This window comes from Podarcis liolepis (assembly GCF_965112155.1).
Source record: "Podarcis liolepis genome assembly, chromosome: 1".
NCBI lineage: Eukaryota > Metazoa > Chordata > Lepidosauria > Squamata > Lacertidae > Podarcis > Podarcis liolepis.
Genome location: NC_139554.1, coordinates 107,436,772 through 107,464,225, shown reverse-complemented (window position 1 = coordinate 107,464,225; position 27,454 = coordinate 107,436,772). Strand labels below are relative to the sequence as shown.

At 44.4% G+C, this 27,454-nt stretch overlaps 1 protein-coding gene across 2 annotated transcripts in view; it reads left to right on the top strand.

Annotated features, from left to right (window-relative positions):
* The window catches only part of IFIH1 (interferon induced with helicase C domain 1), a 34,969-nt gene extending 7,920 nt beyond the window's left edge, over positions 1–27,049 (top strand). The window contains exons 1-16 of one of the 2 annotated variants that reach the window (XM_083493742.1): positions 1,856–2,852; positions 4,859–5,015; positions 6,037–6,183; positions 7,565–7,648; positions 10,781–11,004; positions 12,688–12,898; positions 13,538–13,755; positions 15,263–15,379; positions 17,722–17,845; positions 17,960–18,190; positions 19,435–19,691; positions 21,058–21,207; positions 22,871–23,032; positions 25,335–25,525; positions 26,178–26,271; positions 26,378–27,049. In XM_083493742.1, coding sequence (XP_083349868.1) covers positions 2,409–2,852; positions 4,859–5,015; positions 6,037–6,183; positions 7,565–7,648; positions 10,781–11,004; positions 12,688–12,898; positions 13,538–13,755; positions 15,263–15,379; positions 17,722–17,845; positions 17,960–18,190; positions 19,435–19,691; positions 21,058–21,207; positions 22,871–23,032; positions 25,335–25,525; positions 26,178–26,271; positions 26,378–26,563 — 2,997 coding nt within the window. In that variant the 5' untranslated portion in view covers positions 1,856–2,408 and the 3' untranslated portion in view covers positions 26,564–27,049. Of the gene's footprint in view, positions 1–1,855; positions 2,853–4,858; positions 5,016–6,036; positions 6,184–7,564; positions 7,649–10,780; positions 11,005–12,687; positions 12,899–13,537; positions 13,756–15,262; positions 15,380–17,721; positions 17,846–17,959; positions 18,191–19,434; positions 19,692–21,057; positions 21,208–22,870; positions 23,033–25,334; positions 25,526–26,177; positions 26,272–26,377 lie in introns of those variants that run through there. The other variant, XM_083493743.1, reaches the window with a different exon arrangement.
* Positions 27,050–27,454: the final 405 nt, after the last annotated feature.

Genomic DNA, 27,454 nt, shown 5'->3' with positions numbered 1-27,454 from the left:
TGATGAAGTGTTTGCCCCAACAGCAAAGGCTGAAACAGTAAAATCAGTTTTAGCAATGGCAAGTCTGAGAGGGTTAAAAGTTAATCACTTTGATGTTGCCTCAGCATATTTAAATGCTCCTATTGACACCGAGGTGTATTTACAGCAAATACCAGGTTATGAGCTAGAAAAAGACAGCATGGTGTTAAAACTGCAAAGGGCACTATACGGGTTACACCAAAGTGCACGTCTATGGCATGAATGCATAGACACAACTTTGAAAAAGATGGGATTCAAACAAAGCCTGGCTGATTCCTGTTTATATTCAGCAATGGTGCAAGGAAGTGTTTGTTATTTACTTTTGTATGTTGATGATATCTGTCTAATAACAACTGCACAAAAGCAAGTGTCTTGGTTTATAAACAGCCTAGGTAACAAATACAAACTGAAGTATTTGGGAGAGATTCAGAATTACTTAGGAGTAGAGGTTCAGAGAAATGAAAAGGGCATCTACTCTCTGAGTCAGAAGGAAAAAATCGAAAAGTTACTGAAGACATATGGAATGGAGAGGGCAAATGAGGTTGACACTCCCATAACTACCCAGTACAAAAATGAACCAGAAGGGCAAAAATGTGAGAATGCAACAGCGTTTCATTCTCTGTTGGGTTCTCTGTTATATTTAAGTTGTTGGACAAGACCCGACATAACATTGGCAGTGCACATGTTAAGCCAAAGAAGTGCAGACCCGACTCAGAGAGATTGGGTAGCACTTAAAAGAATCCTAAGGTATCTGAAAGGCACAAAAGATTACAAACTGGTGCTGGATACAGGACATGATCAGCAAGTGTATGCATACGCTGATGCCAGCTGGGGAGACAGAGAAAATGGAAAGTCTACCACTGGCTATGCCATATATATTGGAAATGCCCTGGTTCAGTGGAAATCCCAGAAACAAACATTTGTTGCCACAAGTACTTGTGAAGCAGAGTACTCAGCCATAAGCGAATGTGTATCACAAATAGAGTGGTTTGCTTGCCTAACAAAAGAGCTTGGAATACCTTCTGAAATGCCAATCACTGTGCTAAGTGACAACATGGCTGCACAACAGCTTGCTAACCAACAGAACTTTAAGAGCAAAAGTAAACATATTGCGATAAGATACGGAAATGTGAAAAATGCTTTGGAAAGAAATGTGTTAAAGGTACAGCACTGTAACACAAAATGTAATGTGGCAGATTTGTATACAAAATGTTTGGATGCTCCTAAATTTCGAGACTTAAGAGAATTATTAGGTCTCAAGCCTTTGACTTAAGGAGGAGTGTTGGGATTCGCAGGATACTGGATAAGTCTGCAGGCTTCAACAGGATGATGCAATACTCTGCTGGGTCAGAGTGACTCAGCAGGAGTGTGATTAGTGTAATTGGCTATCACCTGTTTTAAAAAGGAAAGCCTGTTTAACAGTGGTGGTGGTGGTGGTTGTGCTGTAGTGTGGTGGTGCTGTGGTGGAGAGTATTCGTTTGTAAGTACTCTGTTTGGACTGTTTCATTTGTAAATGCCTGTATATAACTCACATTAAAAAGGACTGCACTGAAAAACCTGGAACTCTTAATGCTTTGCTGAAAACGCCGCGTGGAATACGCGACAGGGAGTTGCCCCCCCCCAATCCCATATGTCCGACCCAGCCAAAGGACCTGTCTTCGAAGGATTTAACTTCAACCGGCTCCCACTTACCCATGCAGCCATATCCAAGTGCTTCAAAACAGCTTTACTTACCAGGCATGTGATTGAATCTCGCCAGAAAATAGAGACAGTCAAGAAACCCCTATTGCGTAACCTGCCAGTAAACAAATCTGAATGAACGCTCAATAAACAAACCCCCTGGAAGTGACCCTTGAGGCAAACTGGATGCAGCAGGGACGGGAACCTGCGATCCTGGACATTTTGCACTCCAGTCATGCCTCGGTATTGGCCATCCTAGCTGGGAGCGGGGCATGGGGGTACAACCACCCCTGGAGACAGACACAGGTCCCCCCCCCCACATTCCTTGCGAAGGATTGCGTGGGTTGATTGGGACGGCGGATCGCCGTGGTTGCGTCCTTTGTGCTGCGAGCAAAGCACGGGAAAGCGAAACTCGCCTGCAGGAAAAAGCCGACCAGCGTTTGGAAACCGAGCACCAGGCGAGAATAGAAACCGAAAGTGCCATGTCCTATAAGAAGCGGCCGGCGGAGTCGCCTAGCCCAGTGGCAAACGAAGCAATCGGTAAGACCGGACTATTGCTCCTGCCTCCAGGAAAAGACAAAACTTCCAAGAGCAACGAGAGAGATTGCTTGGCTTTAGCTTTGTCTTTTTGAGCAACAGCCACGATCGCCCTTCCCCACGTGCAGACGGGGCGGTCCTCCTGGCCGAGCGAAGAGACCCTGGACGGCAGAATGGAAGCGGCGGCCCCCTCCCGCGACGAGGCCATCCTGTACCTGATCTGCTGCTTCAGAGGGCGGATCAAGAGCAACATGCGCGTGGCCCCCGTGCTGGACCAGATGCCCTCTTTGCCCCACGAGGAGAAGGACGCCATCCGAGCCGTGGCGGAGCGCTGCGGGGACGTGGAAGCGGCCGAGCAGCTCCTGCGCGCCCTGGAGAAGGACCGCCGCCCGCCGGGCCTGTGCCAGGAATTCTACGAGGCGCTGTCGAGGGACGGCTTCAGCGCCGCCGACTACGTGGACCCCAGCATGAGCGAGCTGCCCTCGCCTTCCCTCGAGGCCATGGACGACACGGGCAAGTTCCTGGTGAACTTGTTCTCCAGGACTCTCGTGGAGAAGCTGAGAGCCACGCAGGTAGCCGATAAGTGCCAGCTTTTTACCTTCGAGGACGTGGAGCGGGTAGGTAACGCTGCCTGAAACAATTCGTCCGTGATCCAACCCCCCTCCCACTCGAGAGAGAGAGAGAGAGGTATTTGGGTATATATCATAGGATCACAGAATTGCAGAGCTGGAAGGGACCATGAGGGTCATCTAGTCTAACTCCCTGAAGTGCAGGAATCTTTTGCCCAAAGTGGGGCTTGAACCCTGAGATCAAGAGTCTTACGTTCTATACCGACTGAGCTCTCTCTCTCTCATTCATTCACATGTTTAGGGTAAGGTTAGAGGGCCCATCCCCACGTTAAGATCAGGTTAAAGTTAAAGGGACCCCTGACCATTAGGTCCAGTCGTGGCCGACTCTGGGGTTGCGGCGCTCATCTCGCTTTATTGGCCGCGGGAGCTGGCGTACATGTGGGAGCTGGCATGACTAAGCCACTTCTGGCGAACCAGAGCAGTGCACGGAAACGCTGTTTACCTTCCCCCCAGAGCGGTACCTATTTATCTACTTGCACTTTGACGTGCTTTCGAACTGCTAGGTTGGCAGGAGCAGGGACCGAGCAACTGGAGCTCACCCCGTTGTGGGGATTCGAACTGCCAACCTTCTGATCGGCAAGTCCCAGGCTCTGTGGTTTAACCCACAGCGCCGCCACCCATGTCGCTTTAAACATTCATTGTCAAGGGGATTTATTCGTTCATGGTGGTGGGGGTTGTACTTGCTTTTATTGTGCGTTTTGTGCTTTCACCTTGTATTTTTATGTTGTGAACCACCCTGAGATTTACAGGTTGAAGGGCGGTATAATTAATAAACTAACAAACAAACAAACCATTCTGTGGAATCGACTGGCTAAAGGCCTTCCTTGGACTGCACCACTCGAAGCTGGTGGTGGCAGGGTGGAATTGCAGGTTTGATTGCTACCTAGTGTTGCTGTGTTGTTTTTCCATACAGTCGTACCTTGGAAGTCAAACGGAATTTGTTCTGGAAGTCCATTTGACTTCCAAAACTTTTGGAAACCAAAGCGTGGCTTCTGATTGGCTGCAGGAAGTTTCTGCAGCCAATCGGAAGCCCCGTCGGATGTTCAGGTTCCAAAGAACGTTTGCAAACCGGAACAGTCACTTCCCAGTTAGCGGTGTTCAGGAACCAAAACATTTGACTCTCAAGGTATTCGAGAGCCAAGGTACGACTGTATTTGGGGAAATAGGCATTCCGTAGACAAATATTCAGGGCAGTCTGTCTTCTGACAAGTTATTTTTCTACATGGAAGGATTCTTCCCCACCTGCACTGAACATTCTGTCCCCATCATAGTCCTGGAATAGTACAGCACAGGAAAAGCTTTACATTTTGATTCACACTCGGAAACACTCCATTTCTCACAGGTAGCTTGAATTAATGGGTGTGACAAGTTCCTTTCCCAGAAGAAACTGTGAATGTGAAATGCATCGTTACTGGTCCAGGTTGTGCTGTTGCTCACGGAAATTGCATTTTTGAAAATACAGGACTTATGAGCCCCTTTCTCACTAATGGTTATACCAGCCTGGGGTCCTCCATATGATATGGACTACAACTGCCACCAGCCCCAGGCACTGCGGCCATTCTTGCCAGAGTTGATGGGAACCGCAGTACAAAGGAGCAAGAGAGGACCAGACTATGGAAGGCTGGTTTGCACACACCAAGCTTCCCATGGAAATACTTTTAATCCAGTATTTTCTCTGCAGAGCAATAAAGGAACCTGTTTTATAGGTACAGTCGTACCTTGGTTCTTGAACACCTTGGTATTCGGACGTTTTGGCTCCCGAACGCCGCAAACCTGAAAGTGAGTGTTCGGTTTGCGAATGTTTTTCGGAAGCTGAACGTCCAACGTGGCTTTAGCTTGAGTGCAGGAAGCTGCTGCAGCCAACTGGAAGCTGCGCCTTGGTTTGCGAATGGTTTCAGGAGTTGAACGTACTTCCGGAACGGATTAACTATGATACATCTTACAGAAGTACCAGTGTAAGTATTCCTTCCCTCCTCCCTTTTCTTTTAACCCAGATCAGAGCCGAAAATGCAGCAACAGGGAATGCAGCAGCAGTGAGGGTGCTGCTGAGCAGAGTAGTGCAGAAGAAAGAGTGGCTGTCGCCGTTTCTGCAGGCCCTGCGTGACTCTGGGCATGAAGATGCCGCAGATATCCTAAGTGGACATAAAGAGGGTAAGAAAAATGATCTTATAGTTTTGAAAAGGTATAGTTCTTAGCCTGCCCGTTGTACATGAAGGGTCTGCAGTTGCTCTGGGGAAAGAGAAACATAGGTCTTGCCCACACTTAACCTTTCTCTTGCACTTTCCAGACTCGGTCTGCACTTGAAAGCTCTGTGTCCAAGCCCCCATTCCTTTCTCTTTTTGTTCCGGAGTTTTCCCTGTGAAAATGCACTCCTTAAAGCTGAATTGGAGCAAATGGGAACCCAGAGAAAACTCAAATTGGCACTTGCTCCGATTGAGCGCCAAAGAGCAGATTTTTGCGTGGAAAGCTCTCGCGCAAAAAAGGAGAGCATTTGGACACAGAGCTTTAAAGTATTGACTTCTGCCTGGAAAGAGTGGGGCAGAAGGTGTGAATAAGCACATGCTGGGAACTGCATATGTGTAAATTTTGACATGAAAGCTGCAGTCCAATGTACGTACACATCACATGTTAAAAATTGTTGAACTCTGTTAAACTTACTTCTGAGGAGATGTGCACAGGAACGTGCTGAAAGCAACAATATAAAGCACGCTTATACAATTTTAAGCAGTTGTGGAATCCTGGGAACAGCTGCCCAAGATGGTAGACTAAGACATGACTTTACCTGATTTTTGGCATGACAGATCCAAACTCAAAAATTACACCATCCATTTAAACATCACAGTATGTATTGGTTTCTAAAAATCCCAGCCAGCACCAGGCACTTCCCACTAGTGCTTAATAAAACTCATTAAATACATTTAAGAAGCAAACAAACATGCCTACTCTCCCTCCTACAGCACCATGGTCTGAATTCACCTTGGGGAAAACGATAGAAGATCTGGGCACAGCTCTTCCAACACCTTGCTTCAAATTTGAGTTTAAAACGTGACATTGGTCTACCTTATGGTTTATCTCCCTGCATTGTTGTGTCCCCACATTGTCTGTTTTGCTCGCCTGCGTATGGGGGCTGATCTCCGATGTTGCTAAATAACATTTTATTTCATGTGAACAGAGCATATAGTCAATGGGATGCCTGCAGGTGAGACTATGGGCGCTGAGGAACCTCAGGTACCTGAGAATCCAAAGCTGTTGGGGAGCAGCTTCACCCATGAGGAGAATGCCTCAGAAGAATCGTGTGGAGGGAGTTCTGCAGTTTCAGGTAACCTGTCAGCTCGGCTTTTTAAAACAAAGCTTATTTATTTACCATATTTTGCACTCTATAAGACGCACCCGACCATAAAACGCACCTAGTTTTAGAGAAGGAGAACAAGAAAAAAAAAATATTCTCTCCCTCTCTGCTCAGCGCCCCTTCAGCGAAGCGGGAGGAGAAACGGAGCCCCTTCCATTTCTCCTCCCACTTCGCTGAAGGGGCGCAACGCAGAGAGGGAAAGCTGCGCAGCACCTCTCCAGCGAAGCCAGGAGAGCAAGAGGGGTCGGTGTGCAGCAATCCCTCTTGCTCTCCTGGCTTCAGGGATAGTCACTGAAGCCATGGAGCCTGCATTCACTTCATAAGATGCACAAACATTTCCCCTTACTTTTTAGGAGGGGAAAAGTGCGTCTTATAGAGTGAAAAATACGGTACTTGGTTGCAGCATGGGAGCTGCCCTGTAGTGGAGCTCCCAAAGCACATTAAAACATATTTGGTGGAATTGTGGTCCTCAAGCTGCAAAAGGTTCCCCATCTGTCCTAAAAAAATTGTGGTGCTAGGAGCTTTTTGCTCATGTCCAGACTCCTTAATACTCCCCCAGTGGGTCCACCCACACTGCAACACAGGAGAGAATTAATAGATCTCAGCTTAGCATGCCCAGGTTTTCACTCCATCTTTATGGCAACTATGCTCAGTCTGGTTCAGGAGTCAAAATCTATCAGGATGGTGACATTTGTTTTCAGACTTGCTCTCTTGCACTCTTTTTGTAAGTGCACCATTGACCAGTAGGTGGCACCCTTAGCAATTCGTTGTTAGGAAAGTGTGGTTGCTTTACTGCACAATTTGATGCATGTTTACTCAGAGGCAAGCCCTGCAGTGGCAAATAATGCTTGTTGTTGTTGTTTAGTCGTGTCCGACTCTTCGTGACCCCATGGACCAGAGTACGCCAGGCACTTCTGTCTTCCCAGGCACTTCTGTCTTCAAATAATGCTTACCCCCTAGTAAAATGTGCTTAGGATTGCAGTCTTAGGCAAATATTTTCTTGCATTAATGGCTTATGTAGTCTGGTCAGGTCACATTGTGACCTGTGTTTAATTCTAGATATGGCATTCAAAGTTGTGTCCCAAGTATTAAGCAAGAATTTTAGAGCTGGTAAATCTAATCAGACAAGGGCAATATAAGCATTTTGAACACATGGAAAGGTTCAGGTTTGCTTCAGCTGATGCAGCTAAGATAGCCTGAGCTGTGTGGACAGCACATTCCTCTCTCTAGGTGCTTTGCTGAAAATGAGATTAGAGGGAGACGTTCTGGTCTATCAAAATGCGAAGCACATTAACAAGTAACTGCATATCACAAAATATTTACACCACCATTTCTGAATTGTGTCTGCCAGATTCTGACGTCAGTTTGCTGGATGCAAGCATCAATGATGTGAGCGAGAGTGTCGTGCAGTGCAGCCTCGCCAACGGTGATTCAGGTCTGACTTTCTCCACGGAACTCTATTTAAAATGTGAAACATTTATACTATCTGTTGAGGGATGATAATCTTGAATCGACTGTTCCAGGATATTTAGCCTAGATTTAAAACTACTTAATTTTATTTAATGGTGACCATTGAGTCTTTTATATGTTTTATGAGTCTAATATGTCTGGAATACCAATGTTTTATGGATCCCCCCTCCTTTTTCCTTTCTCTTTTATGATTTTACTGTCTAAATTATGCCGCCAAAGGCTGGATGAGTGAGCATTTAAGCCAAATCATTGTAGGCTGTCGAGGTAGAAACCGTGGCATTTGTCTGTCTAGCATTGTGAGCAAGATCTATCAAAATGAATACGTGAGATCAGAACTGCTTGAGGATCAGAGAGAAAGAGAGTGTGGATTCTGTTTCTCCTTCCTGCCCCAAGATTTGCTGCTTGATGGAATGGAGGATTTTCCCTCCTTCCCCTGTTGTGCAAAAAACAAGAGGTTCGAGACCAGACGACCATCTTCGTCTTAGCACTGTTTTGTACCAAAAGGGAAGGGCAGCACCCAGCCATTGGCCCAAAGCCCAGTAGCTGATGGCAGCTTGTTTGCTCTTCCCAGTAAGGAGCCCATCGCAAGCGCCAGCTGCCCTGTGGGTTGCATTCGAAAGGCGCTCTTAACCTAGAGGATGTTTATAGCAGGCTCGGAGGAAAGCTGTAATTTGGGCAGCAGGGTGCGCGTGTTCTTCCCTCCCAACTCAAGACGTAAAGTTGTAAATATTTGTGTGCGACATCCAAAGCCTTGGAGACAGACAGGATGCAAATATCAATTTAAGGAAGGGCAATTTGTAATTCAGCACAGCTCTTAGGATCCTTCAGTTTCTTGGATGAATTAATGTTATTAATACTTAGTAGTTCTGTTTGTATTGGGCCCACCCAATTTATTTGATAAATTAATATTCCTTCCTCCCAGGATGCTAGATGGGCCATGGGCCGGATCCAGCAGGCCCATCTTAGGTCCTTATGGTTAGAGTGTTGGAAATAAGACCCAGGAGGCCAGACTTCAAATCCCCACACGGTCATGAAGGTCCCTGGGTGACCAGTCACTCGCTCTCAACCTAACCAACCTCACAGGGTTGTTGTGCGGATAAAATGGGGAGGTGAATAGCCATTGTCAGGTGCTGTTGCGGTTGCTCGAGAGTAACCAGGCAGGACTCCGACCTGTGTTTTACAGGCTTTATTTTGGTGCAAAACTAATTACAGTGAAGAGTCCCAAAGCTCATGTCTGGCTCAATTGCTAGCAGAATCCGGGAGTGGTCTTTTTTTGTACCTTCCCCAACATAAAAGTTTCGTTACCCCCAACCGTTTCCGCCCTTCTTTGCGCCTCAGACTACGTGCTTCCCTCCTCTCTGGCTTGCTCAGGAGCGGTGTTAAGGCTCTCACTAGCATCCTCTGGTCTTATCCACTGGTGGGGCTTTCCTCCTCGCCAGAAGAGGAACTGCTTCGCAAGATTTTTGGAGACTCCCCGTAACCCAACTGCCCTTCTATTTCTCGCCTCTGAGCCGATGGCAGTTCCCTGACAGCCATGTGTGCCGACTTGAGCTCCTTTGATAAAAAGGTGGCATATAAATGCAGTAGACAAATATTATCTCCCCTCCACCCTGTATATCTAATGATCAGAGACTGAATCAGGAGACCTAGAGGGAAGTGAACTAGGTGAAAATAGCCCTCTTCTCTGCCTTAAGGCTTGCCTCACCCACTGCCCCCACCCTAGGCTTTTCCTCTGCAGAGAGTGGTAGTTGTACAGTGCTTTCTTAGATGCTAATTTTCCATTGCTCTCTTCTTCCACTTGGAGAGATTTCCATTAGCAGATCTTATCCAAGCTCAGTTGAGTTCTATTTGCTTAGTTGGGCTTTTGGGAAAATTGCCCATAGAAAATGATGCGACGCTTCCTTTATACTGCTTACAAATATAACTTTATAGTGTTTTCTGTATGATTTGGCCACTAATGATGATACCATCAGAAAGAAGGTATCTTACAAATATCATCAGCTATTCTTTGAATTTTTTCCCTACCCTTTCAGTCTCTTTCCTTTGGCTCCATCCACTTAGCACAGGGGTAGGCAAAGTTTTTGTGGCTTGGGTCGGTTTACAGTCCCGCAGACGCCGCGGTGGGCCAAACGCTATTTCCGGTGGGGAGGAGGCGTGCACAGCCTCCCATTGGCTGCAGGAGCTTCCTGCAGCCAATGGGAAGCTGCCCAGCGTCACAGAAGGCGGTCCCCGCTCTGCTCCATGCCGGTTTAGCGCAGCGCACAGGAGCTGACTGAGCAAGCGGCGGGGGTCCATGGGCCGGTTAAATGACCCTCATTTAGGTTGCCGACCTCTGGTTTAGCATATCGTAAAATTTTGGCAGTAGGCTTTTTGTGCTTTTCAATCCATATAGTGTCTTTTAAAATGCAGTTGTCTCTGTTTATTTGACCTCTCCCCCATAGGTCTCCATATTATATGGTGAAACAGAAAACAATCCTGGCCCCTGAATATTATCATACAGATATAATTCTAGTCAGTAACAGGCCACATTCTTTTGACGAGATCATAAAACATCAAGCAGTCCTAAATTCAGTTGCTTTTACTATTGTTACTCATTAAATTGTATACCACTGAATGCAAAGATGGTTTACTAATCATAAAAAATGAACTGAATAACATGATTAGAATACAGAATAATTTAAAAGACACCATAATTAAAATGCACAATAGAACCACTTCATTAAAATGTTTAAATATGAACAACCATGATTAATATTTGAATTGCTCCTGCTCACCTGCCCAAAATTACCCTCATGTGGTTGGCTGGGCTTGTTCGGGATATGACCCTTGAGCTGAAAAAAGGTTCCCACCTATGGTGTACAGGATTGGAGCCTTAAATTGTGCATCCCAAGAATGAATTGACACCAGCTGTGATGCCCAAAGGAAACTCTAGTAGCCCACCAGCCATATATTGTGGCCTGACAGGTGTTTGCACAAACATTTTCTGCTGTTGTGGGGAGAAGGCAGGAGTTACCTTTGGTCAAAAAACATGGGTGTCTCTGGCTTACACCTAAATCTGCATGGCAGAAATTATAGAGGAGTGGTCTCTCTTATGCAGATGATGCTGAGGATGAAGAGACAAGAGCTTCACCAGAGCCAGAGCTGACTCTCAGAGACTACCAGATGGAGGTCGCCAAACCAGCCCTGGAAGGGAAGAATATTGTCCTTTGCCTCCCTACAGGCAGTGGCAAGACCCGAGTGGCCGTCTACATTGCCAAAAACCACTTGGATAAGAGAACGGAAGCCGGAGAGCATGCAAAAGTTATCGTGCTTGTCAACAAGGTACGCTGTCCAGAGGTTCTCAAACAGGGAAACAGGGTCCCATGAACTACTAGTGGTCTGTGATGTTAGGAGGTCCTTAAAAAGCTTGCAAAACCGTCGAGGATATCTGTACCTGGCCCTGTGCTTGATGTACTTTTTTCTGACAGTTAAGATCGAGATTGTCTTTGAACCAGGGCTGGGTTATCAAACAGGCTAATAAGACCCTAATCCAGGTGTGGTGATCACACAGGGCCCCCGGACGTTTGACGGTCTATTGACCCTGTGCCACCACTGTGATTGCTTTCTTCGCTGCCATCACCCCGCTTCTCACGGGGACACACGGAGTCCAGACAGTTGTTAACATTAACAAATAATCAAGTTTATTTTTAAATGCAGGAACAAGCGTATGGTTTCAGTTTATTTTTCTCTTGTCAGTTTCTTAATCTTGGTTCCTAACAACTCCAAACTGATTATTCCAACTATCTATCTGACTCAACCTAACAATTCCTCTAACTCTTTCTCACTATACAACTCTGCCAACCCACACCTAATCCTCCCTCTTCCTTCTTCACCTCCCAAACCTCAACTGACTTTCAAAACCTCCCACTCTAACTTTTACTCCCCCCTTGCATTCTCACTGGGCAATCACATCACACCCATTTTAACCCTTTCCTTATGACCCATCCTAGGAGGCAAACACCACATTAGGGTTTCCCAGTCTTGGGTCTCCTGCTGTTTTGGACTACAACATCCCCATCATCCCTAGCTAGCAGGACCAGTGGTCAGAGATGATGAGAGTTGTAGTCCAAAAACAGCTGGAGACCCAAGGTTTGGAAACCCTGCCCCAGTCTTAAGGCCAATGATTTTCTTAAAAATGGTGTTGATGTGGCCTCTCCTTAAAGCATTACCAGAAAGTTGTAAAACTGTGCCTGCTCTTGGATCTGTAGAGCAAAAACAAAACGCTTATTAAGCGGTACACCAAGGTGCCCAACAAAACTTCAAGCAGTCCAACGGGGTGGGGAGACAATTTTGAGAACCGCTATGCTATCTGCTTATGTGAGTCATGCAAGCACAAAACTGTAGGATGGCAGGCATTTGGTTCCAAAATAATGAAATCCTTCATTCTGAGCGGAAGCACAGTTGATATTCCTGCCTTGCAGGGGGTTGGACTAGATCAGGGGTCAGCAACCTTTTTCAGCCGTGGGCCGGTCCACTGTCCCTCAGACCTTGTCGGGGGCTGGGCTATATTTTTTGGGGGAAATGAACGAATTCCTATGCCCCACAAATAACCCAGAGACGCATTTTAAATAAAAGCACACATTCTACCCATGTAAAAACACCAGGCAGGCCCCACAAATAACCCAGAGATGCATTTTAAATAAAAGGACACATTCTACTCATGTAAAAACACGCTGATTCCCGGACCGTCCACAGGCCGGATTTAGAAGGCGATTGGGCCGGATCTGGCCCCCGGGCCTTAGGTTGCCTACACATGGACTAGATGATCTTCAGAATCCCTTCCAACTCTACAATTCTGTGATTCATGTTAGTGGGGTAAGCTTGCATAACCTTTGGCCAAAACTCCTTAGCGTGCTTTGGATGCTATTGTGTAGTTCGCAAATGCGCAAAGAGCTGAAACAAAGGTCATTATTACAGTAGGGGCTTAGTTGTATCCCCAACTCTTGGCTGGAAACCTTTTCCTAGGTGCCATTGGTGGAGCAGCATTTCCGGAAAGAATTTCACCCTTTCCTGAAGCATCGGTATCGCGTCATTGGGCTGAGCGGTGCCTCTCAGCTGAAAATTTCCTTCCCTGCAGTTGTCAGAGATTACGATGTCATTATCTGCACAGCTCAGATCCTTGAGAATGCATTGCAAAATGCAGACCAGGACGAAGAAGAGGGAGTTCAGTTAAAAGGTATTTATTGTGGACAACTGTGTGCCTGTTTGTGGTTCTGAGGCCCTAAACACATTTTGTTTGTGTACCTTTAGAAACATGCTTAAAACAGATTTTGGAAGAAAAGAAGCCGCTAGGTCTCAAATTGGGACATGCTGCTTATGGAATACTTTAATAATCATCAATAACAATTTTATTATTTATACCCAGCCACTCTGGGAGGCTTCCAACACATAAAAACATAATTAAAGGTCAAACATTAAAAACTTCCCACTACAGAACTGTCTTCAGATGTCTTATAAAAGTTGTGTAGTTCTTTATCTCCTTGTCATCTGATGGGAAGGCATTCCACAGGGAGGACACCACTACCAAGAAGGCCCTTTGCCTGGTTTCCTATAGCTTCACTTCTCCACTTTTTTCAAAAGAACCTCTGAGTAGACATGGTTAGGATTGTGCACTGTGCATTATGTCTCTCAGGGCCAAACTATGCAGACTGCCAATCTGGACTGGGTTTATTACAAGCAACCAGTTGTGTGTGTGTGTGTGTGTTCCGATGGAAATGGGTGCCCTAATCCCAAACAAAAGTTGTAATCCTTCCTGGGACTTTATGGTGAATGGCTGGTAAGACACCTTATTAAACAAATAAATGTTTTCCCTCAGAGTTCTCCCTGATCATCATTGATGAATGCCATCACACTCAGAAGGAAGCGGTGTATAACGGTATCATGCGCCAGTACTTAAAAGAGAAGAGGGACAATGAGAAGCGAAGGAAAGAGGGCAAGCAGTGTTCTCCACAAGCTCAGGTTCTGGGACTGACAGCTTCACCTGGTGTCGGAGGTGCGAAAAATGCGGCAAAGGCTGAGCAGCATATTTTGAAAGTAAGTCACCATAGACTTGGAAGGTCAAGTCTGGATCCAAACCAATAGGGGGGGAGTGGGGCAGATTGATACAGAAAAATTCAATCTCATATTTTATGTCACAAAAATGCATCAAATAATATTTTTTTTGGCTTGATGCATGGCATAACTAATCAATATTATAATAGCAATCAAAAGAACCATTAAAGTTGGACAATAATAAGAATGTAATGACTTCGGTTTTAAAAAAGGGGTTTTTATCATTCTGCCCCACCTACGGGGCACTTTGATACACTGGACGGGGCACTTTCATACAAAGCGTAAATTGTATGAGTATGATAATTATTTGCAAAAATTTAATGAAGAAACAATTTTTAATTGTGAGAGATCATAATCAGCCTTACAATTTGTTACTTAAAATCTAAATTAAGTATCAAAACTAACAGTGTTTCACACACATCATAGACTTTACGGCAGGTTTTCTTAACAAAACATCAAAACTTAATGTTAATCTTTCCTCAAACACCTATCCAGTAAAAAAAAGACAAACATACAAGATCCTGGGTTTTCCCTGAGATATGGCACATGATAATCAGTCATATTATATTTAGAAATGACTTCGGCCACATATTAAACAACAGTTTTTCTTTTCAAATTTAATGAGTTTAGAGATTTCAGGCAAATTTGTATATTGGGGCACTTTTGTACACTAGCGGGACACTTTTATATATATATCAATGTATCAAAATGCCCCAACAGAAATTTTCAAAAAAACCCCCTAACAATTATTAATAAAACCATTGAACTTATTTAAAAATCACGTGTAATCCTGATTACTGAGTAGAATAACTTACCTTTGGTATTTTAAAATCTTAACTAAACGACGTAAAACAGTGTTGGAACACTTTTACATTTCACATAATTTTTTAGTTGGCCGAACTAAAAACACACCTACTCTCGTCAAACATCAGCAGCTAACTGGCGGGCAGCACGGTTGCAAGTGTTGTACTCACACATGTAAAGACACGTTTTAGTGATGTCGCAACACGATTAACATTTCTTGATATCGAAATATTGTTGGTGTATCAATGTGCCCCGCTTCCCCCTATATTGTTGAATTAGGATTTGACTGCTTTCTTTAATTTATTGTTGGTTGGTGTCTTGTTGTTGTTTATAAAAATCAGTCAATAACAACAACATTAATTTGCCTATTTGCAAAAGCGGAGATGGGAGGATTTGGAAAAGGCCAATTGCGAATGAGAAAACCAGAGGATGAGGAAGCCAGAAATCAAAGCCACAACCATAAATCTATATTTTGGATTGAGCAAAACATTGTTACTGAAGCCAAAAACCCCACTATGCATATATTTATTCATGGTTGGGCACCCTTATTAATCATCTGAGGTAGTGAAAGCTTAATTAGAAAATATATGTTAAGACTGATTTCATGGGGAGAAATGTTACGTCTTTAGGCAGCATTACTCACAAAATGCATGTGCCATGGCTGTTATAACCTTCCTGCTTCCAGATATGTGCCAATCTCGATGCAGATGGAATTATGACAGTTCAAGAACATGCCATACAGCTGAAGGATCAGGTGAAAGAACCCTCCAAGAAGTTTGAGATTGCAGACAACAAGAGAAAGGTATGGATTTTTGTTGAGGCTTTTTCTCGTTGAATTTCTTTCTTCTCCGCTTTTGCCTCTTCATAATAAATCTAGCGCTTCAGAAGCGAGCCCACCTTGAAGCAAGGCGCTTCATGGGCTATAGGATTCAATTTTGGGTCTATCCAAGTCTGCTTCTTTCTCTCTCCCCCACCCCCTCCACCCCACCCCAAACGGAACCATCTAAGTATAACTTGTTTCCTTTTGGGCCAGAATTGAATTGGGTGGAATCTGAGGGCATGAATCCTGCCACATTTCAGAAGGATAGCCATAGTGGTTTTCCCACAAGGACAGGCATTACAGTTTTAGAGTGGGCAAGAAAGGCATTCCCCCTCGTGTGCACCCTCAGTCAAACAGCCACCACAACAAAGCAAGACGAAATCAGTGAAACTATGTTTCTGTGGGCCACAAAATAACAAGCAGGCAGGCGTATGTATCCGTGGGCCACTGAAAACCATCTACAGTGGTACCTCGGGTTACATACGCTTCAGGTTACACACTCTGCTAACCCAGAAATAGTGCTTCAGGTTAAGAACTTTGCTTCAGGATAAGAACAGAAATTGGGCTCCAGCGGCACGGCAGCAGCAGGAGGCCCCATTAGCTAAAGTGGTGCTTCAGGTTAAGAACAGTTTCAGGTTAAGAACGGACCTCCGGAACGAATTAAGTACTTAACCTGAGGTATCACTGTAGGGGACTTTGTGTGACCTGCAGTTTGTGTCCTTGTGTTATCATGGAAGCAAGATTTCATTTCAGCTGGAGGTTTCCATCTGTTTTGATATGCACACTATAAAAGAGAGAAGTAGGGGCGTCTTACCCATAGAGGCTAGTGGCGCGGGGCACCAAGTTCTGGAGGGCACCAGGGAAGATGCGGAGGCTGGTATCAGCTTGCCGCCCTTGCCTGCCTCCGCCATGCCGCGTCAAATAATAATAACAACATATTATTTATACCCCGCCCATCTGGCTGAGTTTCCCCAGCCACTCTGGGCGGCTCCCAATCAAATGTTAAAAACAGCACAGCATTAAATACTAAAAACTTCCCTGAACAGGGCTGTCTTCAGATGTCTTTTAAAGATAAGATAGCTGCTTATTTCCTTCACATCTGAAGAGAGGGTGTTCCACAGGGTGGGTGCCACTACCGAGAAGGCCCTCTCTCTGGTTCCCTGTAGCCTCACTTCTCGCAATGAGGGAACCGCCAGAAGGCCCTTGGTGATGGATCTCAGCGTCTGGGCAGAATGATGGAGGTGGAGACGCTCCTTCAGGTATACAGGACCGAGGCCATTTAGGGCTTTAAAGGTCAGCACCAACACTTTGAATTGTGCTCGGAAATGTACTGGGAGCCAATGCAGATCTCCCAGTATGTCGAAGCAGCGCCGGACCCAGAGCCTCCGTGCACGAAGTGGCCAGCTGAGCCGGGAGGCGCCACGTCCATCCTCCGCCTCTTCCCCGCCGAAGGAGCCACCCTCCAGCCACTGCCCGCCTCCTCCAGCCCCGCCTTCCCTAAAAAACACTGAGGGGTGGGGGGGGCGGGCGGAGGGAGCTTTGCACCACAGCGCCAGATATGCTTAAAACAGCCCTGGAGAGAAGTGTTTGTATATGAAAGGCTTCCTTTTTCAAAAAGCTTGGGAGAGCTTTCCACACTGCAATCTGCCTTCTTCTCTTTCCATGCACCCAGCACCCAGGAAATACAAAACGCCTTATTGTCAATTTAGCTTCCTCCCTACAACAGGCCCTAAGTTTTATGTAGAAGGGCTTAAGGAACAGCTAGCCTGCTCCTTCTTCACTCCCTTTGTTGGACTCCCAATTCACAGCAGTCCTGGCTAGCATATCCTTTGGTAGGGGATGATGGGACTTGTAACCAAAAAAATATCTGGATGACATCATGCTGGCTGCCCATGTTCTCGCTTCTAAATGGGGAAGGAATTAAACTTCAGATAATGACTTTATGACCCTGGTTTTAACATTTTCCTGGGAGAAACTAAATGGAGATGGGAGCCAGCGGCACCTCAACTCCACACCACCATAAATGGATCTGCCAGTCCTGTTGCCTGCCACTGGCGACGCTTTCTCTGCACCTCTGTTGTATCCAGGCTGGCAACCTGGGGGCCATTTTCATGAGCTGCATAGGCATAACCATTCGTTGCTTGATAATTGGCTTGCTGTGAAGTAATTGGGCCATTTTGTTCATGTCTAGGGGAGTATGTACTTGTTTATATAAATATTCTCTCTCGCTGATGTAAAACTGAAGGAATTCGTATCCCTTGTTGATGTTGGCAGAGTATCCCCTCGCTCATTACTGAGTGAGTGCCCATGTTTTTCATTTTTAGGATCCGTTCAGAGAGAAACTCATAAACATAATGACAGGGATCCAGACCTATTGTCAATTCAACCCAAGGGCTGAGTATGGATCTCAGACCTATGAACAGTGGGTGATTCAAGAGGAGAAGAAAGGTAACCATGTTTTTAAGTGTTTTGTAATGTTTTGCCATGTCGGTTGTCCAAGACTCTCCCAGACATCTGTCTGTTGGTTTGGTAAAATTTGTTTCCCCCGCCCCTCCTGCCTAGCTGCCAAAGAAGAACATCGCAAGCAGAGGGTCTGTGCAGAGCATTTGAAGAAATACAATGATGCCTTGATAATTAATGACACCATCCGAATGATTGATGCATATAATCATCTCAAAAGCTTCTACAAGGAAGAAAAGAGTAAGAAGAAGGCAGTGAATGAACACAACGAGGATCAGCCAGGAGCATCAAAACCAGATGAAACTGATGCATTTCTTATAGATTTGTTTTATGGTAAGCATGAGACCCTTGGCAAATTGCCATATATTCTTCCACTAACCTCTGTGCAAATGCAAATAAGAACCCAAATCCGACCATTGCTTATAGTTAGGTTACCCTACTCAGAAAATAGTAGCTTGAACATAGTGGCTGACGGGGACACAGTGATGACATCAGAAGTTTACATCTGTGGGACTCCATTTCTTTAGCATCCTAGGTTATTGCGGGCTGCCTTTCACTTCCAGCAGAGATGGGAAGCCCAAATGTTGCTTGATTTACTGGTCCCGTTACCATCGCCCAGCATCGCCAGTGGATGAAGGGAGTTCTCTGGAGCAGGAGCAGGTGTGGGTGCTTACATGACCTCCCATAACAGGAGTTGCTACAGTTTACCAGAAGAGAGAGGGGAAGGGGTGAACTCAGTATGGTGCAAATGCATGGACTGCAGTGCTGGATTGGTTCCACCAGAGCATTTGAACTGCACCAACCTTGCCACTGTCTCTCCCTCCCAGTAAGCCACAGGAACTTCAGGGCCTGGAAGTCCCATACGGGTTGATGCCTGCCCCACTGACCACTGCCTTTCTGGAAGGCCATAGATTTCCCACCCATGGCTTACATAGTAAGGGGAATATCAGTTAAAGCACCTCCTTGCCACATTTTCCCCTTAATTGTGATGCACATACACACCCCTTTTTATTAAAGCTTAATTGTTCCTTAATTAGCAGTTTGCAGCTAATTGGTGTGATGGAGAAGCAGATTGATTAAGCAATAAAATGGCAGGACCAGATTCAGAAATTAGCATCTGACTGGTCTTGCCCATCAGCCTTTCTTTCTTTTTTCCATTGTTTGCTAATGAAATCTTTCAAGTTTCACTCAGTATCATTTATTGCTTATTTGGTGAATTGTATCCCACCTTTCTACCCAATGGTGCTCAAGGTGGTGACAAGTATGAAGCTTTTATTAAGTATGATGGCATTACTTACTTTTATTTTTGCACAGACTAAATATCTGTACTAGCATTTCTGTGATGCAACGAAGCCACCGTGATCCTATATTGAACGTTGGTATTTGCTATGTGCTATAGGCTATAAATCACATATACCCAACAGGTTACCCTCCAGAGGTTGTTGGACCCCCAACTCTGATCACCCCCAGCCAACATGGCCAGTGGTCTGGCAGATGGGAGTTGTAGTCCAATAACACCTGGGGAGTGACAAATTAGGTTCAGTGTTTTATTCATTTATGCCTGTTCGTTTTTATAGCGAAAGAAAAGGAGCTGAAGCAGTTAGCCAGTGAAGCAAAATATGAAAATGAAAAGCTGACCAAGCTGCGTAGAACATTAATGGAAGAATTCACAAAGACATCTGAGCCCAGAGGAATCATTTTCACAAAGACTCGGCAAAGTGCTGTTGCTCTCCATCAGTGGATTGAAGAGGACCCAAAATTTGAGGATGTTAAAGTGAAATCTCACTATCTTATTGGTGCCGGGCACAATAGTGAGTTTAAGCCCATGACTCAGGTAAAGAATGAAGGTTAAATATGATATCATATTTTTCTTTACCACGCAGTTGGGAGGGAACAGATTCTCTGATAGGTGGAGTAGGAATCCTTGCCTGTTCTTATCCTGACTATTTGATTTGGTGAGTACTTGAATAACCCCAAGGAATAAGTGGTAATAAATCCAAAAAGTGATATTCTTGGAGAAAGTCATTTAAGATTAGCATCTTACTCGCTTCATTTTTTTCCTATAATCTGGTGTCACTACCAAAATATAGAGGGCAGCTCCTACAAGGATATGCCAAGCCTTTTGTTTATCATGTTCCTTCTGCCACAAACAAGCCCAAAATCCAATTTTTGTTTCCTCACTTTGTGCTTTTTCTATTTAAAAAGCAAGGTCAGCCAGAGCAGCAAAGAGAAGGAGTGTGACGTAACACAAGGGTTCGAGGAAGGCTGCCTCGTGGCCTACGAAGTCCCCTCAGACCCAGAAGCTAAAATAGCACTCCCAGTAAAGAAGTGAGAAGATGCCAGGCAGTGCGACACTAGCACATTTTGTGCTAGGACCTCTAGCTGTGCAAGTAGCATCCTTGGCGAAGAAGTGCAAGGATGCCAGGGGAGGAGAAAATGCAGGAGGTGAGCAGTTCTTGCCCACCAAAGTCTACTCTAAGCCTTCGGGGAGAGATGGCCAATAAGAAGAATGAGGCGAGACTTGGGGAAGGGTTCTGACTCCTCCCTCTCACCTATTATTGATGGGGAAAAGTGGCATTCACAGCTTTTCAGCGAATAAATAGATTCCAATGGAGAACATTCAGGATAGGTAGCTAGTTGGAAGAAAGGGCTGGAGATGCCACCATGCCTCCTCTGATTTATCCACTTCCAGCATTTAGTACCGAGAGGCTTGTTGTAGAAGGAAACCCAAAGAAAGGCCATGCAAATCTAGAGATGTTCCTCTAACATCTAAGCTATTCTAGAAAGAGGAAGATTCTACTTAGCACTTCCAAGCCGTCAAGTAGGGTGAAAGGACAGAGGACCATGTTTAAGAGCAGATCTCATGTGAAATCTGCAAGAAGCTACTTGGAATTTTGCTAGTATAGTATCTTTTTGAGGTGGGTTGTGTGTGAAACTGTATTTGTGTCTCCTGTCCATCAAAGCTGGACCCCCTACTGTAGAAGAACCAGTATTATCCATTCAAAGCTTTTGAGAAAGTTTATGCCCTGTTTTATGGTTGCTGAAAGTTGGGCTCCTTTGTAAATTGGTTCAGAAGCAATGTTGGGTATGTAAGCGCAGAAACCTTATGCGCAACTCACCAAACCCCCATGACTTGCTCATTAGCTGTCGAATGCATTTTTCCTTCCATTAATGAACATGTTTGTGATGTGTTTCCACAGAATGAACAAAAGGAAGTCATTGAAAAATTTCGTGCTGGAAAAGTCACCCTCCTTATTGCTACTACTGTGGCAGAAGAAGGCCTGGATATCCCAGAATGTAACATAGTTATCCGCTATGGCCTTGTTACCAATGAAATAGCTATGATGCAGGTATGCCCCATTTGTATGTTTAGATTTCTTTTCTCCCTGATCACCCTAGAGATTATTATTAAAACAAAATACCACCTAAAATCACTTTTTTAAAAAAGCAGCAGTATAATAACAGGTAAAAGCACATAATAATAATTTTATAATAATAATTTATTATTTATACCCCGCCCATCCGGCTGGGTTTAAGAGCAACTCAAACAAAAATTCATGGGGTTCAAGCACATGAAACAGCCCAATCTTACAGGTTTTTCTGTTCCATCTCCTGCAGAGAAAATGGCGTTCCATTCAGAAAATGCCCATTTTGTGCATGTACAGTGGTGCCTTGCAAGACGAAAAGAATCCGTTCTGTGATTCTCTTCGTCTAGCGGTTTTTTCGTCTTGTGAAGCAAGCCCATTAGCGGATTAGCGGCTTTTAGCGGCTTATCTGCTGATCGGATCAGCTGATAAGCGGATTAGAAAAAGGGGGGAGGGGAAAAAACCCGCAGGAACTCGCAAGGCATTTTCGTCTTGCGAAGCAAGCCCATAGGAAATTCGTTTTGCGAAGCACCTCCAAAACGGAAAACCCTTTCGTCTAGCGGGTTTTCCGTCTTGCGAGGCATTCGTCTTGCGGGGCACCACTGTATTTTACACAGATAAATACATTAGCAGGGTTTTAGGATTACTTGTAATTTTGTTATGAATGGACAATAGGTAATTTAAATGATTTTCAAAGTTAACAATGGACATTGCTAAATAATGAAACCAAGGAAGGAACATGGGGAAGTCAATTTGTTTTGTACTATTTTGATTTTGTATTGATGTTGTTTTTATTTTTGTTTTGTTTTGGGGGAAAATTAATAAATTATTATCAGAAAATGCCCATTTTTGGGTTGTTGCCCTATGATGTTCTGTAGGGCAAGGGTGCCTTGAGTAGAATTTCCTCAGATGATTTATCTTACAGGTCTACACAGGTGCAGGCAGTCTTTCAGATAACCTGATCCCAAGTTATTTAGGACTTTATATGCTAACAATAAAGCCTTGAACAAGGCCAGGGAGCAGTGATTGGCAGCTGGCACAGTTCCTTTAGCACAGGTGTAATATGTGCACCTTTGTGGACTTCCTTACAAGCCTTGGCCATAGGGCGTAGTTTGGTCTTTGGATTGCTTTAGAGCGGAAACTGGATAAATGTGAAAGATGTTCTTTGCTCAGAGTTATTATGCTTCTGAATCCAAGGTTCTAGAGCAGGGGTAGGGAACCTAAGGCCCGGGGGCCGGATGCAGCCCAATCGCCTTCTCAATCCGGCCCACGGATGGTCCGGGAATCAGCGTGTTTTTACATGAGTAGAATGTGTGCTTTTATTTAAAATGCATCTCTGGGTTATTTGTGGAGCATAGGAATTCGTTCATTTCCCCCCTAAATATATAGTCCAGCCCACCACATGGTCTGAGGAACAGTGGACTGGCCCACGGCTGAAAAATGTTCTAGAGGGAGTCTGTTGTCTTGTAGGTTTATTATTTGTAGGCTTTTGGTGAGCATCTTGCTAACCTGCTGGAAACGAGATTTGTAGCTTGGTCCAGGATCGCTGCTCACCCCACGGAAGGCAGGAGACACACCCCGACTCCAGCTTGTATGTACACCTAAACGTGCCCTGTATTTATTTATCTATTTGCCTTGTCTGTTCCAGGCTCGTGGACGAGCTCGAGCGGACGAGAGCACCTATGTGCTTGTGGCGTCGGGGGAATCGGGAGCTGTGGAACGTGAAAGCGTCAACATGTTCCGTGAGAAAATGATGCACAAAGCAATCAAACGTGTCCAGGATATGCCCAGAGAAGAGTATAGACGTAAGGTAAATGGCCCGTGCCGTAGCTAAGGCTGCTCTGGTTCTAAAAAGAGCAGCCACGTTGGTCTTGAACTTGCAAAAGTATGTTGGGAGGGAGCCTCGTGGCTGCCCCTCCTTGCACATCACTGCCACATGCAGATCCTTTGGCAAGGAAGAGCCCCATCCACCCACCCTCCTTTATAAGGTTACAGACTCTGTTAACCCAGAAATAGTACCTCGGGTTAAGAACTTTGCTCCAGGATGAGAACAGAAATCGTGCTCCGGTGGCGCAGCTAAAGTGGTGCTTCAGGTTAAGAACAGACCTCCAGAACGAATTAAGTTCGTAACCCGAGGTACCACTGTACCAGCAACAGGTCGCCTTCTCAAATACAGTGGTACCTCGGGTTACATATGCTTCAGGTTACATACGCTTCAGGTTACAGACTCCGCTAACCCAGAAATAGTACCTCGGGTTAAGAACTTTGCTTCAGGATGAGAACAGAAATTGTGTTCCAGTGGCGCAGCTAAAGTGGTGCTTCAGGTTAAGAACAGTTTCAGGTTAAGAACAGACCTCCAGAAGGAATTAAGTACTTAACCCGAGGTACCACTGTAAAGGAAAGTTCTGGGCTGATGTGTGAGGCCAGTGGATTGGGGTTCTTTGCTCCCCCACTTCCCTAGAACTCACTGCTTCAGCTGGCATCAAATGGATCTGAGAGGACCAGATGGGTAAAAAAGTAAGAGGAGATCCGGAAAGATCTGTGGCCTTGCACATGAAGCCACCCAGTTTGCTTCATGGCCCCCAGGTCCTAGTCCGACACTCAAACCCCTCCTTTATAAAAGTTCACTTACTTTTACCAACCTATGATACAGGACAGCAACAAGATAAAGCTTTGAATGTGGGGCAGGGCAAATGGTGTGCAACGCCTAAGTGGCGGTGTTACTATCAGTGTGGTGTTTCTCTTTATTTTACTTCAGTGGTTCTCTTAATCTTTGGCTGATTTATATTCCATAGAGAATATTGCCTGGTGCCTTCATTATACACCTTTAGGCGCCAGGAAAAGATGATGCTTTTAACCAGGCCTTTGGCTGATCTGATTTACATCCTATGCCCTTTAAAAAAAAATTGGGGGGTGGCAACTATTGGGTTGTTGTTTTTATTTTCATTATGTATTTTGCGGTTTTATATCTTGATTTTATTCTGTGAACCACCTTGAGACCCCTGGGTATAGGGCGGTATAATAATAATAATAATAATAATAATAATAATAATAATAATAATGCCTTTTAAATGTGTCTGCAGAAAGGGAGAGCTATTGTTTTGCTGTCTTGTTTTACGTATTTACTTGTTTTTATCCTGTGTTTTATTCTGTGAGCTGCCCTGAGATCTTATGATGAAGGGTAGTATATAAATCTGATTTTATTATTATTTATTATTATTATTTATTAATCTTAGCGTATCTGCCCCATTACATATAAAGCCTCAGGTGGGTATCTCATCTTGGCTCTGCTACAGTGAGAATGCAAAGTTAAATGAGGCTGAGGGAAAGATTCTCATCCCCTGCCTTATACACAGATGGACCAGTTTAGTTTAGCCTTGAGAAAAGCAGATGGAGCGAATGTACCCACATATTTTTGGTTCAAACATTCTTAGTTGTAAAAAAATAGAAGGGTGCATTTTTTTTTCTTTTTAGTTTAAAATAATTGCATGTTACTAACGGCTTGTAGATTTGATGTTTTGTGATTGCTTGTATTATGTAGTGCTGCTGCTAATTTCTGTTTCAGATGTCGCATTGTCTTAAATCTTTTATTTTGTGTTGGAACTTGCTTTGGGATTGCATCCATGGCGAAAAGCAGAGTCTACACATTTTAAAAATAAATAGAAATAAAATAGATCAATGTTAACCTGTAAAGCGGCCTAAGAATATGGAGGGAAAGGGAAGAGTCATTACCTGTTGTGGCAAATTATAAACTAAATAAGATAAATAGTTCAAAGTAAGCCAATATAATATAGGTGGTTGTTTTAGTACTGTGGTTATTTGGTTAATAGGCAGAAAAACAAGAGTGGTTTTTATTATTTATTTAGGGAAGCTTTTAATGTTTGATGTATTACTGTATTTTAATATTTGGTTGGAAGCCGCCCAGAGTGGCTAGGGAAGCCCAGCCAGATGGGTGGGGTATAAATAAGAAATTATTATTATTAATTATTATTAAATGTCTCTTGAATCGGTTTCCTAACATGAAGTGTTAGGTTCACCTCAGACTTGTGACTTCTTTTTGGAGGGGGGGGGGCTAGGCTGATGACTTCATATGCACTTTGTTCCTTCATTAGATACGAGACTTTCAGCTGCAAAGCAAGATGGAGGCAAAAATGAAAGAAAGGAAAGAACAGTCGAAGAAATGCAAGGAACAACCATCCTTGATCAAGTTCCTCTGCAAAAACTGTACCAAGCTGACCTGCTCAGGAGAAGACATACAGGTCATTGAAGACATGCATCATGTCAGTGTCAAAACGGAATTTGCGTAAGTGTCCTGCTCAGGGCTCTTGGTAGAGAAGCCTTTGTAATTTATACCCCGCCCATCTGGCTGAGTCTCCCCAGCCACTCTGGGTGGCTTACAATCAAGTGTTAAAAACAGTACAGCATTAAATATTAAAAACTTCCCTGAACAGGGCTGCCTTCAGATGTCTTTTAAAGATAGGATAGCTGCTTATTTCCTTCACATCTGAAGGGAGGGTGCTCCACAGGGTGGGCGCCACTACCGAGAAGGCCCTCTGTCTGGTTCCCTGTAGCCTCACTTCTCGCAATGAGGGAACCGCCAGAAGGCCCTCAGCGCTGGACCTCAGTGTCCGGGCTAAATGATGGGGGTGGAGACGCTCCTTCAGGTATATTGGACACAGGCCGTTTAGGGCTTTAAAGGTCAGCACCAACACTTTGAATTGTGCTCGGAAACGTACTGGGAGCCAATGCAGATCTCTCAGGACCGGTGTTATGTGGTCCCAGCGGCCACTCCCAGTTACCAGTCTTGCTGCCGCATTCTGGATTATTATTTAGGCAGCTGAGAGCAGGAGGAATGTCCAGAAGTGGAAAGGGGTGGAACACACCTTCCCTTGCCTCCCTGACCTTTCATTGCTGTGACCTGTATTATCCTAATTCTTACTTATCCATCATTTTAGGGACCTTTATATTAAAAGAGAAAACAAGACTCTGCAAGCAAAAGCAGCGGATTATCAAACCAATTGGGAAATTATCTGCAAAGATTGTGGACAAGTAAGTGTCTTGTTATGCGCTTGTAAATTTTGGTTGCCTTAATAATCAGCGATTGTTTTACTCAGTTGTCATCTTTTCCTTATGGATTCCTTCATTTATTTCCCAGGTTTGGGGAAATATGATGGTGTTCCGAGGCCTAGACCTGCCTTGCTTGCAAATAAAAAATTTTGTGGTTTCGTTCAACGACAAGAAAACTTCTGTCAAAAAGCTCTTCAAAAGATGGGGCGAGCTGCCCATCAAGTTTCCAGATTTCAGTTATGCGGATCATTGCATTTCCAGTGATGATGATTAAGAAGGCTTCAGAGAGAGAGAGACTCTAAGGCATGTGGAGATGCTAAGATTGAGCACTCAGGTTCTGAATAGGGAAAAGTTTACCTGAGCATGTTTATGACTTGAGGACCACAGCACCAAGCAACGGCTTGTATGCATGGCAAGAGCTTTCTTTTCACATCAAATTCTGAGTAGAGTCAGTTCATGCGTTCAGCTGTGAGTCACAGAGTGGGAAGGAATAGTTGTGTGATGCCCACACTTGTATAAATTAGCTCAACAATGTGGAATTGCCAAGTGCAGTTGAAAGCTTCTGGGGAGGGTCATTTTGCTTGGGAGTTTGCATTCGACCCTGCAGTGGCTGTCTAGGGTGGACCAACGTCATCAGACCATGTGGAGCCATGTCTCTAATCAGCAAACAGCATTAAATAAAACCCATGTTACCAATTATTCTATTGCCTAATACACAGCTGATGCTATATTCAAGTTCAATAAAAGCACATTTCCTAAATTGATTTGTGATCAAACTTTAACAAAAGAGGCAAAGTCTGCTGATGTTTTTCTGAATCTAGTGTCTTGTTTATGTTACAAATATATATGTATTTCAGCTACAAAATGTTTTGCACTTTAGTACTGGGCAGCTTGTTGCTCAATGTTCCTGTTAAATAAAAATAAAATAAAAAATAGGCCATTGGTGACTTTCTGTTCTCTCTCTTTTAAACTGTTTTTGACTGCAATCCCAATCCCATTTAACAGGTAATAAACACCCATTTAACTCACTGGGACTTATTTCTGAGTAGACACCTATAGGACTGCACTTGTTGGTTTTTTGACTTAAGTCATGCATGGGGAATCTGGCTGTGCTGCTGTTTGCTGAATCTACTACTCCCATCAGCCCTATAAAGCATAGCCAGTG